Consider the following 12,834-nt stretch of genomic DNA (forward strand, 5'->3'; position numbering starts at 1 on the left):
GGTAACCATAGATAAATGATAAAACAAAACTCAATCTAACATTTCTGGTAATGGGGTGAGGTTTACAGTTTTATAATGTTTGCATTATGTTCAACAACTAAGTGCATCTGCTAGCATACAGTGGAAGCAATAGCATTGTAATTGCTGGATGACAATTAGAATGTCAAAGCCTAAGGTCATTATTGCAGGTAATCAGTTTCTTTTTCCAAAATACTACCATTTATCTTTTAAACAAAAGGAAAATGATGAAATATACCCTGTGCTTTTGTATTGAAAAGGTGGTCTTCATGACTGTGATGGGTTACCCATTAAGGCAAAGTCCAAGAAATTGGGTTCCTAAACTGATTTTATAGCCCCAACTTATGGTCCAAGATGGTTAGATGATAATGGATTACAAACTGAAATTGGGCTCGTCAGACAGAGATGAAGGAGTGGTCACCACTCCAAGTCCAAGTGGATAAGTGAGCAACAAAATGAAAACAATTTCTTATTTCTCCACCACGTACATGAACACCATCCCATCATTTTCAGTGACACTGCCACAAAATTTTCCTTCCACATAAACAATTTCTGACGAGGACCAAAAGTTCAAGCTTCAAAATCTTTAATGGATAGCTAGTTTAATTAACATGAAGGGTGATATGGTCCAGAAGGAAACCAATATCCTAAAAAGAACTCATTAACCGCCACTCAAAACGGGAAAAAAATTCAGTTAAGCCATGGCCATTAAACTACTGTCAACTCCAACTTCTCTATCTCACCCAACAAAGCTCTGCTTCTTCTCATCATCACCAAAACTCATCTCAAGAACAAACTTCTTGTTCCAATGGAGATCCCAGAGCAGAGTTTTCACAAGGAAAATGGTGGTGAAGGCTTGTGTAAAAGTAGAAGAAAAGAATGTGGAGGAAACTGGTAAAAAAGAATGGGGCAAGGTGTCTGCAGTGCTTTTTGACATGGATGGAGTGCTATGCAATAGTGAGAACCCTTCAAGAAAGGCAGGTGTTGATGTTTTTGCAGAAATGGGAGTTCAAGTTACAGTGGAGGACTTTGTGCCTTTCACTGGAATGGGTAAAGATTTTATCTTGATTCCTTGCTATTGGTTTAAACTTTCTTCTTTTGAGGAATGGAGATAGTTAATTTTGTGATGCTGATTAAAGAAAATAAATTTACTTGTACGTAAATTTGTTAGTATGTCAAGCTGTCAAGTTTTACCGACATGTTTCTACTTGACTGATATAACCAGGTGAAGCATACTTTTTGGGAGGTGTTGCTTCTGTTAAGGGTGTTAAAGAATTTGACCCTGAGGCAGCAAAAAAGAGATTCTTTGAGATATATCTAGATAAGGTGATTAACTCTTACTCTTTATATGCAGATTTTCAGATTTTACCAATGCCAATTTTCAGTGAACAAATTTTCTCAAACCTTGAAAGTTCTTTCCATCTTGTAGTATGCAAAACCGAATTCTGGAATAGGATTCCCAGGTGCTCTTGAGCTCATTACTCAGGTATGACGGCCAATGTGAGATCAAGATGTCACTTTAGGTGCTGCATTTTATGATCATAATGATGGAGAATTCTGTGTAACAGTGTAAAAACAAAGGCCTAAAAGTTGCTGTTGCATCCAGCGCTGATCGTGTCAAGGTAGATGCAAATTTGGCTGCTGCTGGATTACCATTATCGATGTAAGCCAACCCAATCTAGTTGTTTGGGCGCATAAATTTGGTTGTCGATTATAGTTTTTAGCTTTGGGGCATCATTTTTTTTCTTCTTACTATGTTACCCTTTTCATATCAGGTTCGATGCAATTGTGTCAGCAGATGCTTTTGAGAATCTGAAACCTGCTCCTGATATTTTCTTAGCTGCATCAAAGATCTTGGATGTTCCCCCTGATGAGGTACATATTATTCTCTCCCTTCTATCAATTACAAAGATCTTCTTTCCCTACTTATTTACCAAATGGAGTTGCTCTACATATGACAATGGTGATAATTACTGCATTATACGTTTTTGGAAATTTTTACTCGTATTTTTCTGAAAGGGTTTTTCTCATATATGTGAAAGAGAGTATTAAAAAGCTACTGATATTGTTTGGAGAATTTTATGTAGATGCTATAATGGTATCTTGCAGAGCTTCAGTTGTTAAAACTTTTTGTTTTCTAAATGTGTCATTGTATTTCTTCTGTTGAGGAAAATGACATCTGCCTATCATTTCTCAGTGTATAGTTATTGAAGATGCATTGGCTGGAGTACAGGCCGCTAAAGCAGCAAAAATGAGGTAAATGATCATATATGCATATTTGATCTGATGTGCTAATGTTGTTTTTAGATTTTCTACCTAGTTGAGCAAAATGGTTTGCATACAGGATTAATGTGTTGTATCAAAGTCATCTAATTTCCCCTTTTCCTTCTATGTTAGATCAGTCTTTCAGGTCTTGCTTGTCAATCAATAGTTTCTCTCATCATACAGAATGGAGTAACTTTCCTATGGTCGCATGCAGGTGCATAGCTGTGACAACTACATTGAAAGAAGACACGCTGAAAGATGCTGGTCCATCATTTATCAGAAATGATATAGGAAGTGTTTCACTTGATGATATTCTCAGTGGCAGCTCAGGTGGTTATAGTCTGTAATCCTGAGAATATGCTGCAAATTGTCATTTTGTACAATCAGTAGTGAAAACCGGTGATGCTTTTCAGCGTGCCATATTTTAAGAAAGTTCAAGATACACTCTATTGTAATGGGAATTCTACGTAGTGGAAAATTTTCAATTCTATTGATAATGTCCATCCTTGTGCACCAACAAGCTGAGATTATCAAATTTTGATGAAATAATGGGGAAGGAGCTCACCCTTTAAACTTAGTGGCATTGATGTATCCTTCTAGCAATTCTTTTCCTGGGTAATAACTAAGGCATGTATGTTCTGGCATATAGAGGTCTAATAAAAGCATATCATTGCAGATGAGATGGTGCAGGATTCGCAGTTTCTGCAAGTTTCTGAACAAAATCCATCAACAGTTCTCAATGAAAAAACTTATAATGGATCAATTCCCGGTGTGGATGCTCCTAGTGATGGGGCCTTCTCTCTTGAGGGGTAAGGTGTCTCCCATATGCGTGCAAGACTTTGAACTCGGATATTCTCATAATTCTTTGTCTCTTGTCACTTATAATTTTGTAATTTTCTTCATTACCAAGTTCTTTTAGCTTGCATAAAATCCCCTTAAGTAGCTTACAATGTATTTATCCTTATAGACGAAAATTATTTTCTTTATCATTTCTGGTTTTCTTGTCCCAAAAATCTAGATTAAGGCCTTTATTTTATAATTAGTTGACTATATTTAATATACTTAATAATGACAAGTTTCACCCAGCAGCATGAAATTGATATCACCAAATTTCTGTTATCAATAAAGCAAAGAGAGTTAATGAAACCACCTCAGGTTGAGTGTGCAGAAATAATTTATGGACAGGTTGCAGGGTTCTAGGCGAGAAATATTGAGATATGGAAGTTTGGGCATTGCTTTATCTTGTCTCTACTTCGGCATTACAAACTGGAAGGTATAATTGGCTTAGTTGAAAAAAGGATACTGGAAACTGCATCTTCTTGGATTTTTGTAGGCTCCCAGCATTAATTATAACCATCTGAGTGCCTAGGAACAGCATTGTAACCTCTTTGTTGTACTTTTCTGGTATTCTTTTCATGTTGTCATACTATGTTTTATGTGTGTGTGAAGGCTCTGATTTTATTTACAGGCAATGCAATATGCAACCCCTAAAGCTATTCAGAATCTGTTGTTTGGAGCAAAAAGCCCATCTTTTGAGCCTAATGAAGGTAAAGTGTGTGTCATGTAACTCTTTTTTTATTGACAGTGTCATATTCTTGTGGTTGTATGGGAACATTAATTGCTATGAAGACCTTATGGATTATGCCAAAGTTATATCTTTAAGTCATATAGATATAGTCTCAAACCAACTGCCTTTTGATTGGTTATAGGAGAATCACGTTCTGCAAGAGTTCAACAATTTGTGAACTATATATCTGATCTGGAATCCAGGTAAGAAAGTCCTCCTTTTTCTGCTGTTAATGATCTTGCACTGTTATCGTTTATGTCATTCATTTGTTTCTGCTTCATGAAGTATCTTTTCTTTTACTTGCTTTTCTTTAATGTTATGCTTCATTTGTTTAAATCATCTTGTTTTCCTTTGAAAGGGGAACTGCTCCTACTGTGCCAGAATTTCCTGCAAAACTTGATTGGTTGAATACAGCACCACTTCAGTTTGGAAGGGTAAATTCTTTTGCACCCATTCCAACTATAGGTTTACATGCAATGTAAGCTGTAATGAATGGTAAAGAGTTTCATGCTGAAAAGTGAAAAGGTTTAGGGAAAGAAACATCTGTAATAGTGAAAAGCCTTAATGTTTGTAAGGTCCTTCTGGGATATCAACAGGCTTAGACAATGCAAAATCTTCAATGTGGCAGATTTAATTCAATGTAAGAAATATAACTTCATTCCTATAATTTAAAACATTTTGAGCAGGATTTGAAAGGAAAAGTAGTTTTGCTGGACTTCTGGACCTATTGTTGCGTAAACTGTATGCATGTTTTACCAGATCTAGACTTCCTGGAGAAGAAATACAAAGATAAGCCTGTAAGATCCTCGCCTCTGATTATATGTAACATGTTTCTCCCTTTAAATTTCTCATGGTGTTAGCATATTTTCTTATCAACTTGTTTAATCTGGGCTGAGTTGCCATGGTTGCCTTCTAGCAAGGTTGGACAAACAACTGATTACTCAAAACTTATTGACACAAAGAGGTGCCTTGCCCACCCATAAAGCTGGGGAAGGAGGGTGGAGGGATAAGGTATTGATTTTAGTACAATTAAAGCATGCAAAACAACAACAAACTAGCACTTTTGCCCACCATTGGGATCTTGAAAGAAAATGGAACAAAGATAGTATATATGGGTGTATTAGAATGAAGATTGACATTATGAGATTGAATCAGCTCAGAAAGAAAAAGAAATTGCAGGTTAACAGAAGTTCTTGAAGGAGAGCTCTGTATGGGATCAGTGGAAGTTCTATGTATTATCTACCTAAAACATTTGTGGTAAAAAGAGTGAAATCAAGAGATGGCAGGAGATACTCCATCCATGTTGGATTCATATGTGATTGTTAAGACCCATATAAGGGTCTAAGTCAATCATTACTAACAATTTGAATTTAAGATTTTGAAGTCACGTGGTTTAAATCTGAAAAATTATTGCATTAGTGATTTCAACACCCAGATGTTGTAATATCTTTAACTATATTCTTGTCTGAGATTTGTATATGTATAATGTATGGATATTTGCACAGTTCACTGTTGTTGGAGTGCATTCAGCAAAGTTTGATAACGAGAAGGATTTAGAAGCCATCCGCAATGCAGTATTACGCTATGGCATCACGCATCCTGTAAGTAGAACATTTTTGGATACTTCCATTGAGCAGAATCTTAGACTTTCTCAAAGTACTTTGGCATCATAGAACTAAATCTATTAGGTAGTTCTTTTCATGGTAAAACAAAAAGTGCTCGATACGGGATTGAAGTACCCTGCTTACTTCCTCTGAAATACTTGGCGTGACATAAACATTTGCTAGTAGACAAATATTGTGAAATATTGTATGGATGAGACAATCTGTTATTTGTTCGGAGATTACTCTTTTTTGCTGATATCAAATCCATAATGAAGCTTACCATATGGAGACTTTTATTTAGGTTGTCAATGATGGAGATATGAATTTATGGCGAGAGTTAGGAATAAGTTCTTGGCCAACATTTGCCATTGTTGGACCCAATGGTCAGCTCCTAGCACAAATATCAGGTGAAGGGCGCCGAAAGGTAATGATCAATGACACATTTTTCTTTTCCTGCAAATATGTTATAAGTATCAGTTTTTCATTTTTCAAACAAATGAAGTATGTTCATTATCAGCATACAATCTAAATGTGACACTTGTTCATACCCAGCATGAGGCTTGATCCTTCTTTGATGAAATAACATCTTATCAACTAAAAATCCCAGGATTACAAATGTCAGCATTTTGGTTCTTATTATTAGAATTTACACATATCCATCGACATAAAGACTAAATCAAAGCCAGGTAATTGCATATCTGTAATGTAGGAGAATTGAACAAGAAACGGAGCTAAAATGTTTTTTGTTTTTTTGCAAGGATCTTGATTATTTAGTGGAGGCAGCTCTTCTCTTTTATGGTAAAAAGAAGCTGTTGGACAATACACCAATTCCACTGAAGCTGGAGAAAGACAATGATCCTCGCTTGCTTACATCTCCCTTGAAGTTTCCTGGAAAGCTGGCAATAGATGTTCTTAACAACCGGCTCTTCATCTCAGATAGTAACCATAACCGCATAGTAGGTTCTCTCTCTCTCTCTCTCTCACTTTCTTATATGACAAGCTAGTTGACATGCACTCAAGTTCTAGGGAAATGAAAAGTGCTTCATGAACATGCACATGTGCTTGATGTCATTTAAATTTTTTGCTTTGTTTTTCTTTTGAATGGTGGCATCTATGTCAACCTGCTTTGAAGTACCAGCAATGAACAATATCAATACATCATGATTTCAGGTGGTAACTAATCTAGATGGGAACTACATTGTCCAAATTGGAAGCACAGGAGAGGATGGCTTACATGATGGCTCGTTTGATGATGCAACATTTAATCGCCCTCAGGTGAGGAGTACGTTAATATCTACAGCTACAGCCATGGACATTTCTTCTTTTTTCCATATCCTGAGGTTTTGCTGCATTGTCATTTTTAAACTTGTGACTATGTATTTCTTCAGGGCCTGGCTTACAATGCAAAGAAAAATATTCTTTACGTTGCAGATACTGAAAATCATGCTTTAAGGTGCGTGGTGACTTGCTATGATTTAACTGTTTGAAAGCCTGACAAGGTTCTCTTTTCTGTTGTTGTAGATACTAATGTTGTTCAACAAATGTTACCGTAGGGAAATTGATTTTGTTAGTGAGACGGTGCGAACACTTGCTGGAAATGGAACAAAAGGGTCTGACTATACAGGAGGAGGAACAGGAACCTCTCAGGCAAGATTAGAAATCCTTGAGCATCAGGACCTATCTTTAACCTGCATTCATAACTCATAGGTTACACAATCAGTGTCCTTTCTCAAGTTGGGTGCATGATATCATTTTTTATCTTATTATTTCCATAATGCTAAATTTCTCCGTGATGCATATAAAAATACTTTTAACTTTACATAAAATCTCCTGGATTTATCTCTTTCCTTGTAATTTCAAGACTTGTATCTGTCTCCTTTCAGCTCCTCAACTCTCCCTGGGATGTCTGCTTTGACCCTGTCAATGAAAAGGTCTACATTGCAATGGCTGGCCAGCATCAAATTTGGGAGCATAACACACAAGATGGAGTTACTAAAGCATTTAGTGGTAATGGATATGAAAGGAACTTAAACGGATCAAGGTAATGCAAAAATAATGATAGTAGGAGCTATTATTAGTCCAGTTCTTCCTTTCAAGTCTTCATATTTCACAGTTTCCATCTTTTCTACGAATCTACTTACTCAAATTGGCTAGCATATAATGCAAGTTTTGTTCATATATACATACATATCCAATACCTTTACAATATGCTAACATACATGAATGTGTCTTTAACATTTTTCATTTTCTTTTCAATGAGGTAGCTCTACAACCACATCTTTTGCACAACCTTCTGGAATATCATTGTCTCCTGGTAATAATTGCATTATTTTGACAGTTCTCATTCTGCTCAAACATTAGTAAAATGTTGTAGATGACCTTTGGTCATTTCGAGGAACGTTTTAATACAATGTTTCTTTCAGATCTGATGGAAGCATACATTGCTGATAGTGAGAGTAGCTCTATTCGAGGTCTTGATCTGAAAACAGGAGGATCAAGACTGCTAGCTGGTGGTGACCCAGTTTTCTCTGATAATTTGTTTCGGGTATTCTGATTTAAAAACTAGTTTGTAGTCTATTGCACAGATCAGATAAACAGTAAATAAAGAAGTCAGTAAGATTTAAAGTTTATACTCTATAGTTCATGAAATTTTGTTAAGGCCTGCCGATAATCATTGCATATTGACCATTGCAGTTTGGAGATCATGATGGTGTAGGGTCTGATGTACTTCTTCAGCATCCCTTGGGTGTCTTATGTGCAAAGGATGGTCAGATTTACATAGCAGATAGTTATAACCACAAGGTACATTCCAGCTTTTACTCTTTCTTTAAAGCTAATTATTTCATTCATACTAAGGTCATGCTAAGGTGAACTTCTGGTTATGTTACCACATACAAATCATAATTCTTTCTTCCAAGATTATTGTTCATTTTTCCGTAATTAAAGAATTACAGTTGAAATCAGGTGTTAACTTATGCTAATAATTTTAGTATTTAAAACTTTACATGCCTTGTAAATGCTGCAAAAATGCTCTACATAATTGTACAATTTAAAGCTTAGGAAGAGAGTAACAGTGCTTCACTTGTTTGAGTAATACTTATGGAACATGGAAAGCTTTCCTGGAACCAAGGCTCCGAGTTGCATTTCTGTTTAATTAAGGGCTTTCCAATTGAGGAATGCACAAATACTGGTAGGACTTGGGTTCTCTTTGTATTGAACTGAAAACCCTGAAAGTAACATTTGGTGTGGTTCAAACATGGCAAGAATGCCTAAATTTATTACTTGATAACTGATAGGAATTGCTTCAGGCTAAGTTACTTACGCTTTCATCTTCCATTTTGGTTTTCAAATTTCCAGATCAAGAAGCTAGATCCAGCTAGTAAAAGAGTTAGCACTCTGGCAGGGACAGGCAGAGCTGGTTTCAAGGATGGAAAGGCCCTAGCTGCTCAGGTTAGAACTGCGAACATATAACTCTATTTGAAGTGGTTATGCAGTAGGGCAGTAGCAAGTAATGATTGAAATTTTCTACACACTTTTAACTGGAAATGGTCTTGCAGCTTTCGGAGCCGTCAGGGATCATTGAAGCAGAAAATGGTGATGCTCTTTCCCATTCATATAACTTATACCACAATATATCTTTTTGGACACCTTAATTATGATGTAAATGGAACTTCATTACACATATAGGAAATTTAAAAGATGTCTTTCTTTGTTAAGGTAGTTTCCTTAATTAGTTTATCTAGTTCTAGAGTTGAGCTATTCATCCCATTGCATGATGTGTGTTCTTATCAGAGTACATAACATCTTTATCATATGACCTTATCAGAGTACATAACATCTTTATTATATGACCTTTATTATCTTCATCTGCTTTAAGTTGTTCAGCAAGAATCATGTATTGAAGGTGTTTCCTCATTGATTTGTAGGAAGACTTTTTATTGCTGATACAAACAACAGTGTTATCAGATATCTAGATTTGAACAAAGCAGATGCTGAGATTCTTACTTTAGAGCTGAAAGGAGTTCAGCCTCCTACACCAAAATCCAAATCTTTGAGACGCCTTAGGAGGCGACCATCAGCTGACACGCAGACCATTGTTGTTAATGGCGGTTCATCCAGTGAGGGGAACATATACCTTAAAGTATCATTGCCTGAAGAATATCATTTCTCAAAGGTCTCTCTCTCGCCCGAAATGATGCAGTCATGACCCTTCCTTTACATTTATCTTCTCTTATCTCTTCTAATTTACATTGCTTAATGTTTTGCCTCCTGATACCAATTGCAGGAAGCAAAGAGTAAATTCACTGTCGATGTTGAACCTGACATTGCTGTGTCTATTGATCCCTTGGATGGAAATCTTAGTCCACAGGGATCTGCAACACTTCATTTCAGAAGATCCATTTCTTCAGCTTTTACAGGGAGAATTAATTGCAAGGTATAATTACTTGTAGAGTTAGGTGCTTTGTTTCTCAGTACAACTTCTGTGCCGATTAATGCTTAGACATAGGCACCAAGGGATGTTCAGTAACTGCTTGTGACTGAAAGCAAATCATATCGTGGCAACACATAGGCTGGGGGATTTTGAAATCAACCTTGTGGGGTCTTTCAATTATTTTCTGAGCATTAATGCAGTAGGGCATCCTTAAAAGTTTAGTGACCCTGTGCTCGACAGAGATTGACATCAAAGTTTACTGCTAAGCGTGCAATCAAAAGGGGTTGGTCCAGGCAGAACTCGACTCCTGTAACTGCAGGCTTTTGTTAGCTATAAGCCTATGAAAATCAAGCACAATAATTGTAGGAAAAATGCCTGATCAAAACCAGTAGAAAAGGCTCAATAGTTGTACATCAGTGCGCACGTGTGCATGTGTTCACTCATGTCCAAATGGTCTAGAGTTATTCAATGTCCGCCCCAAGTTGTCCGAGCCTGATTTCAAGATTAGTACTGTCTTATGGACAATAACAATCTGACTTTTACCGTGTTTTGGAGCATGTAATCAAATTGTGTCGTCCTTGGCAGGTGTACTATTGCAAAGAAGATGAGGTCTGCTTGTACCAATCACTTTTATTCGAGGTACCGTTCCAAGAGGAAGTTCCAGAGTCCAAACCTGCTGAAATCAAACTAGCATATGATGTGAAGCCCAAAGCTTCAACAAGTAGCTTGCAGCTGGCTGCTCGCTGAGTCCCCTGAGACCACAAAAATCCCTCTGAAGACATTTTCAGGCGGATGAGTAAAAACAACTACATATCAGACACTTCCGAGGAAAATCTGGGGTACGAGGAAAACTCAAGGAAACTAAACATGTCTGTATCAGAAACAGATTCCACCATGTTCCAACACAAAAACCCAGGTCTCAGAAACATATAGATTCAAAAGTGCAAGACCCACCATGTTGTTTTCGACTGTTTCCAGGCCCCCATGTCTTAACTTTTAATTCCAATTATCATTTTGTTCCTGTCAAATCCATACAATTTAGCAGGCTTGATCATATAATATTACAAATAGAGTTAGGAGTACTCCATGATGTTGTTATGATCATGGATCATCATCATCATCATTATCATCATCATCATTGTGTTTAAACAAAACAAGAGGATGGATTGGTGAGCAAGGCATGGCACGCACTCGTGCAAAACCTGTTATTTAATTGGTCAAGAATCATGGCGGTGTGATCAATTATTAATATGGAAACAGTATCATTCGCGTTTCTTGATGAACAAGATGGATGATGTACCAGCAGTGACATATACCTAGCAGAATAATAATGATCCTGTTTATTATTAAATTAGATTAAAACAATCTTTATCAAGCTCTAATCACATCAGTGTGACAGGAATCACATTTGTTTGACTAATATAAACCTTTCCACACACACACACATTTTATTATTGAACTTTGACAGGGTAAACCGCATTCGTTTCACCAAATCTAATACTTATCAGAAACATTTACTTTGTCTGTATCTTTTGAAAACTTCAAACTGCCACTGTATAATGTGACTGGGTTCATCTAACTTACAATTTCGGATGAATTCAGACAAGAGAGATCCAATGACTTACTGTCACCATGTCGGAGGAGAGACGTGAATCTCACGTCGACCATGTATGAGAGCGAAACAAATATTTAAGGGTTCACATCAATTTTCGTAAAGTTCAGTATTTTTAAAATAGACATACTTTACAAGTTAATATAGACGGTCACAGTTGGTATCAAAACTAACCATACATCATTAAAAAAAGTAAGAATGAGATTAGGTATTGAAATGTTTATACTATCTTTAATTTACGAGACAATTTTTTGTGGGATAAAATTATGTCATACAAATTGCTTACTTGGAATGATTTGATCGGAATTCAATTGATTTCGGTTGATTTATTTGATTGAAACCGACTAATTCTCACCCATCCCCTGCAAGTACCGACAAGTTAGTTCAAGTCCGAAGGCTGATCAACCAGATAATCAGAGGTCAAAGACCCAACAGTTTAGAAATCTCCGTCCGTGATAAATAAAAACAAAGGAGTCAAAAGCTGAAAGGTTTGTGCGTCCAATTCAAGCATTCATATAAATCATCATCAAAAGCAAACAAGCAAAACTATTTTATGATATTTATTTCGAAAACCCATGTTAGGGAGCAATGCAACAAAGTTAATAAAACCTTTGTTTTGTCCCATGGAATCACGGGTTTTCATTAATTTATTCGATTTGTTATCAAGTTTCCATCAAATTCTTCTGAGAAAAATTGTTTTTTAATTTGCTGGAGGACACTCACATGAAGCCTGATTGGTTTCCCTGTGACAAAGTAGTTAAAGAGAAAGGATAAGTGAGAATCAATTTTGGACAATTCAATTTGAATCGTAATTTGGTCAATCATAGACATTGTCTTGTTTCATTAGCTTAGAGCAACTTTCTGTGTTACTATTGGTATATACTATTACTCTCTGTGATAAGAGGTGAAGAACACAAATTAGGACAATAAGATGCAATTTACTAGTACTCTGTTTTGTTCTTATCCAACAGAATAATCTGTGATCCAGAGAAGAAAATCTAAGACAAAAGGAAGAAAACGACCCAAGTTGGATTTCTTCTTCATTTTTCTTTTTGGCCAACCCTGTTGGAAATGCTTAAGTATTACCAGATCCTTGCTGCAGAATTCATCTTCAGTCCAAGATAACTTAAAAAAATTTTGGGTTCTAAACAACTGCAGATTTACATGGTAAAGCAATAAGAACTTGTTGCGTCTCTTTGTAAAGAAAGAGAATTATCACCAGAATCACGACAAACCTTCTGGCAGCTTTTCTTGAAGAACAGAGTCCTGAGAAAGGGTGATTGATGTACTTTGTTTTGCTTATTTAAAATGATGTGCACTGTATCAACCTGTTGTA

At 36.3% G+C, this 12,834-nt stretch overlaps 1 protein-coding gene across 2 annotated transcripts; it reads left to right on the forward strand.

The window, feature by feature from the left end:
• Positions 1 to 555: 555 nt before the first annotated feature.
• Positions 556 to 11,015, forward strand: LOC18600586 (haloacid dehalogenase-like hydrolase family protein). Of its 2 annotated transcripts, XM_007031114.3 has the most exons (28): positions 556 to 1,068; positions 1,244 to 1,344; positions 1,448 to 1,504; positions 1,587 to 1,681; positions 1,794 to 1,893; positions 2,216 to 2,274; positions 2,498 to 2,613; positions 2,960 to 3,092; positions 3,469 to 3,556; positions 3,752 to 3,830; positions 3,993 to 4,053; positions 4,209 to 4,284; positions 4,537 to 4,647; positions 5,356 to 5,451; positions 5,756 to 5,878; positions 6,213 to 6,410; positions 6,625 to 6,729; positions 6,843 to 6,907; positions 7,008 to 7,101; positions 7,338 to 7,495; positions 7,719 to 7,768; positions 7,878 to 7,999; positions 8,149 to 8,256; positions 8,812 to 8,904; positions 9,012 to 9,048; positions 9,381 to 9,628; positions 9,740 to 9,889; positions 10,472 to 11,015. In XM_007031114.3, exons 1-28 carry the CDS (start codon positions 720 to 722, stop codon positions 10,631 to 10,633), a joined length of 3,234 nt encoding a protein of 1,077 aa, XP_007031176.3. In that variant the 5' UTR covers positions 556 to 719; the 3' UTR covers positions 10,634 to 11,015. The 2 variants fall into 2 exon arrangements, with proteins under 2 accessions (XP_007031176.3, XP_088662542.1); XM_088806416.1 differs by lacking the exon at positions 4,537 to 4,647.
• The last annotated feature ends 1,819 nt before the right edge of the window (positions 11,016 to 12,834 follow it).

This window comes from Theobroma cacao, chromosome 5, assembly GCF_053813885.1.
Source record: "Theobroma cacao isolate CCN51 chromosome 5, ASM5381388v1, whole genome shotgun sequence".
Lineage (NCBI taxonomy): Eukaryota > Viridiplantae > Streptophyta > Magnoliopsida > Malvales > Malvaceae > Theobroma > Theobroma cacao.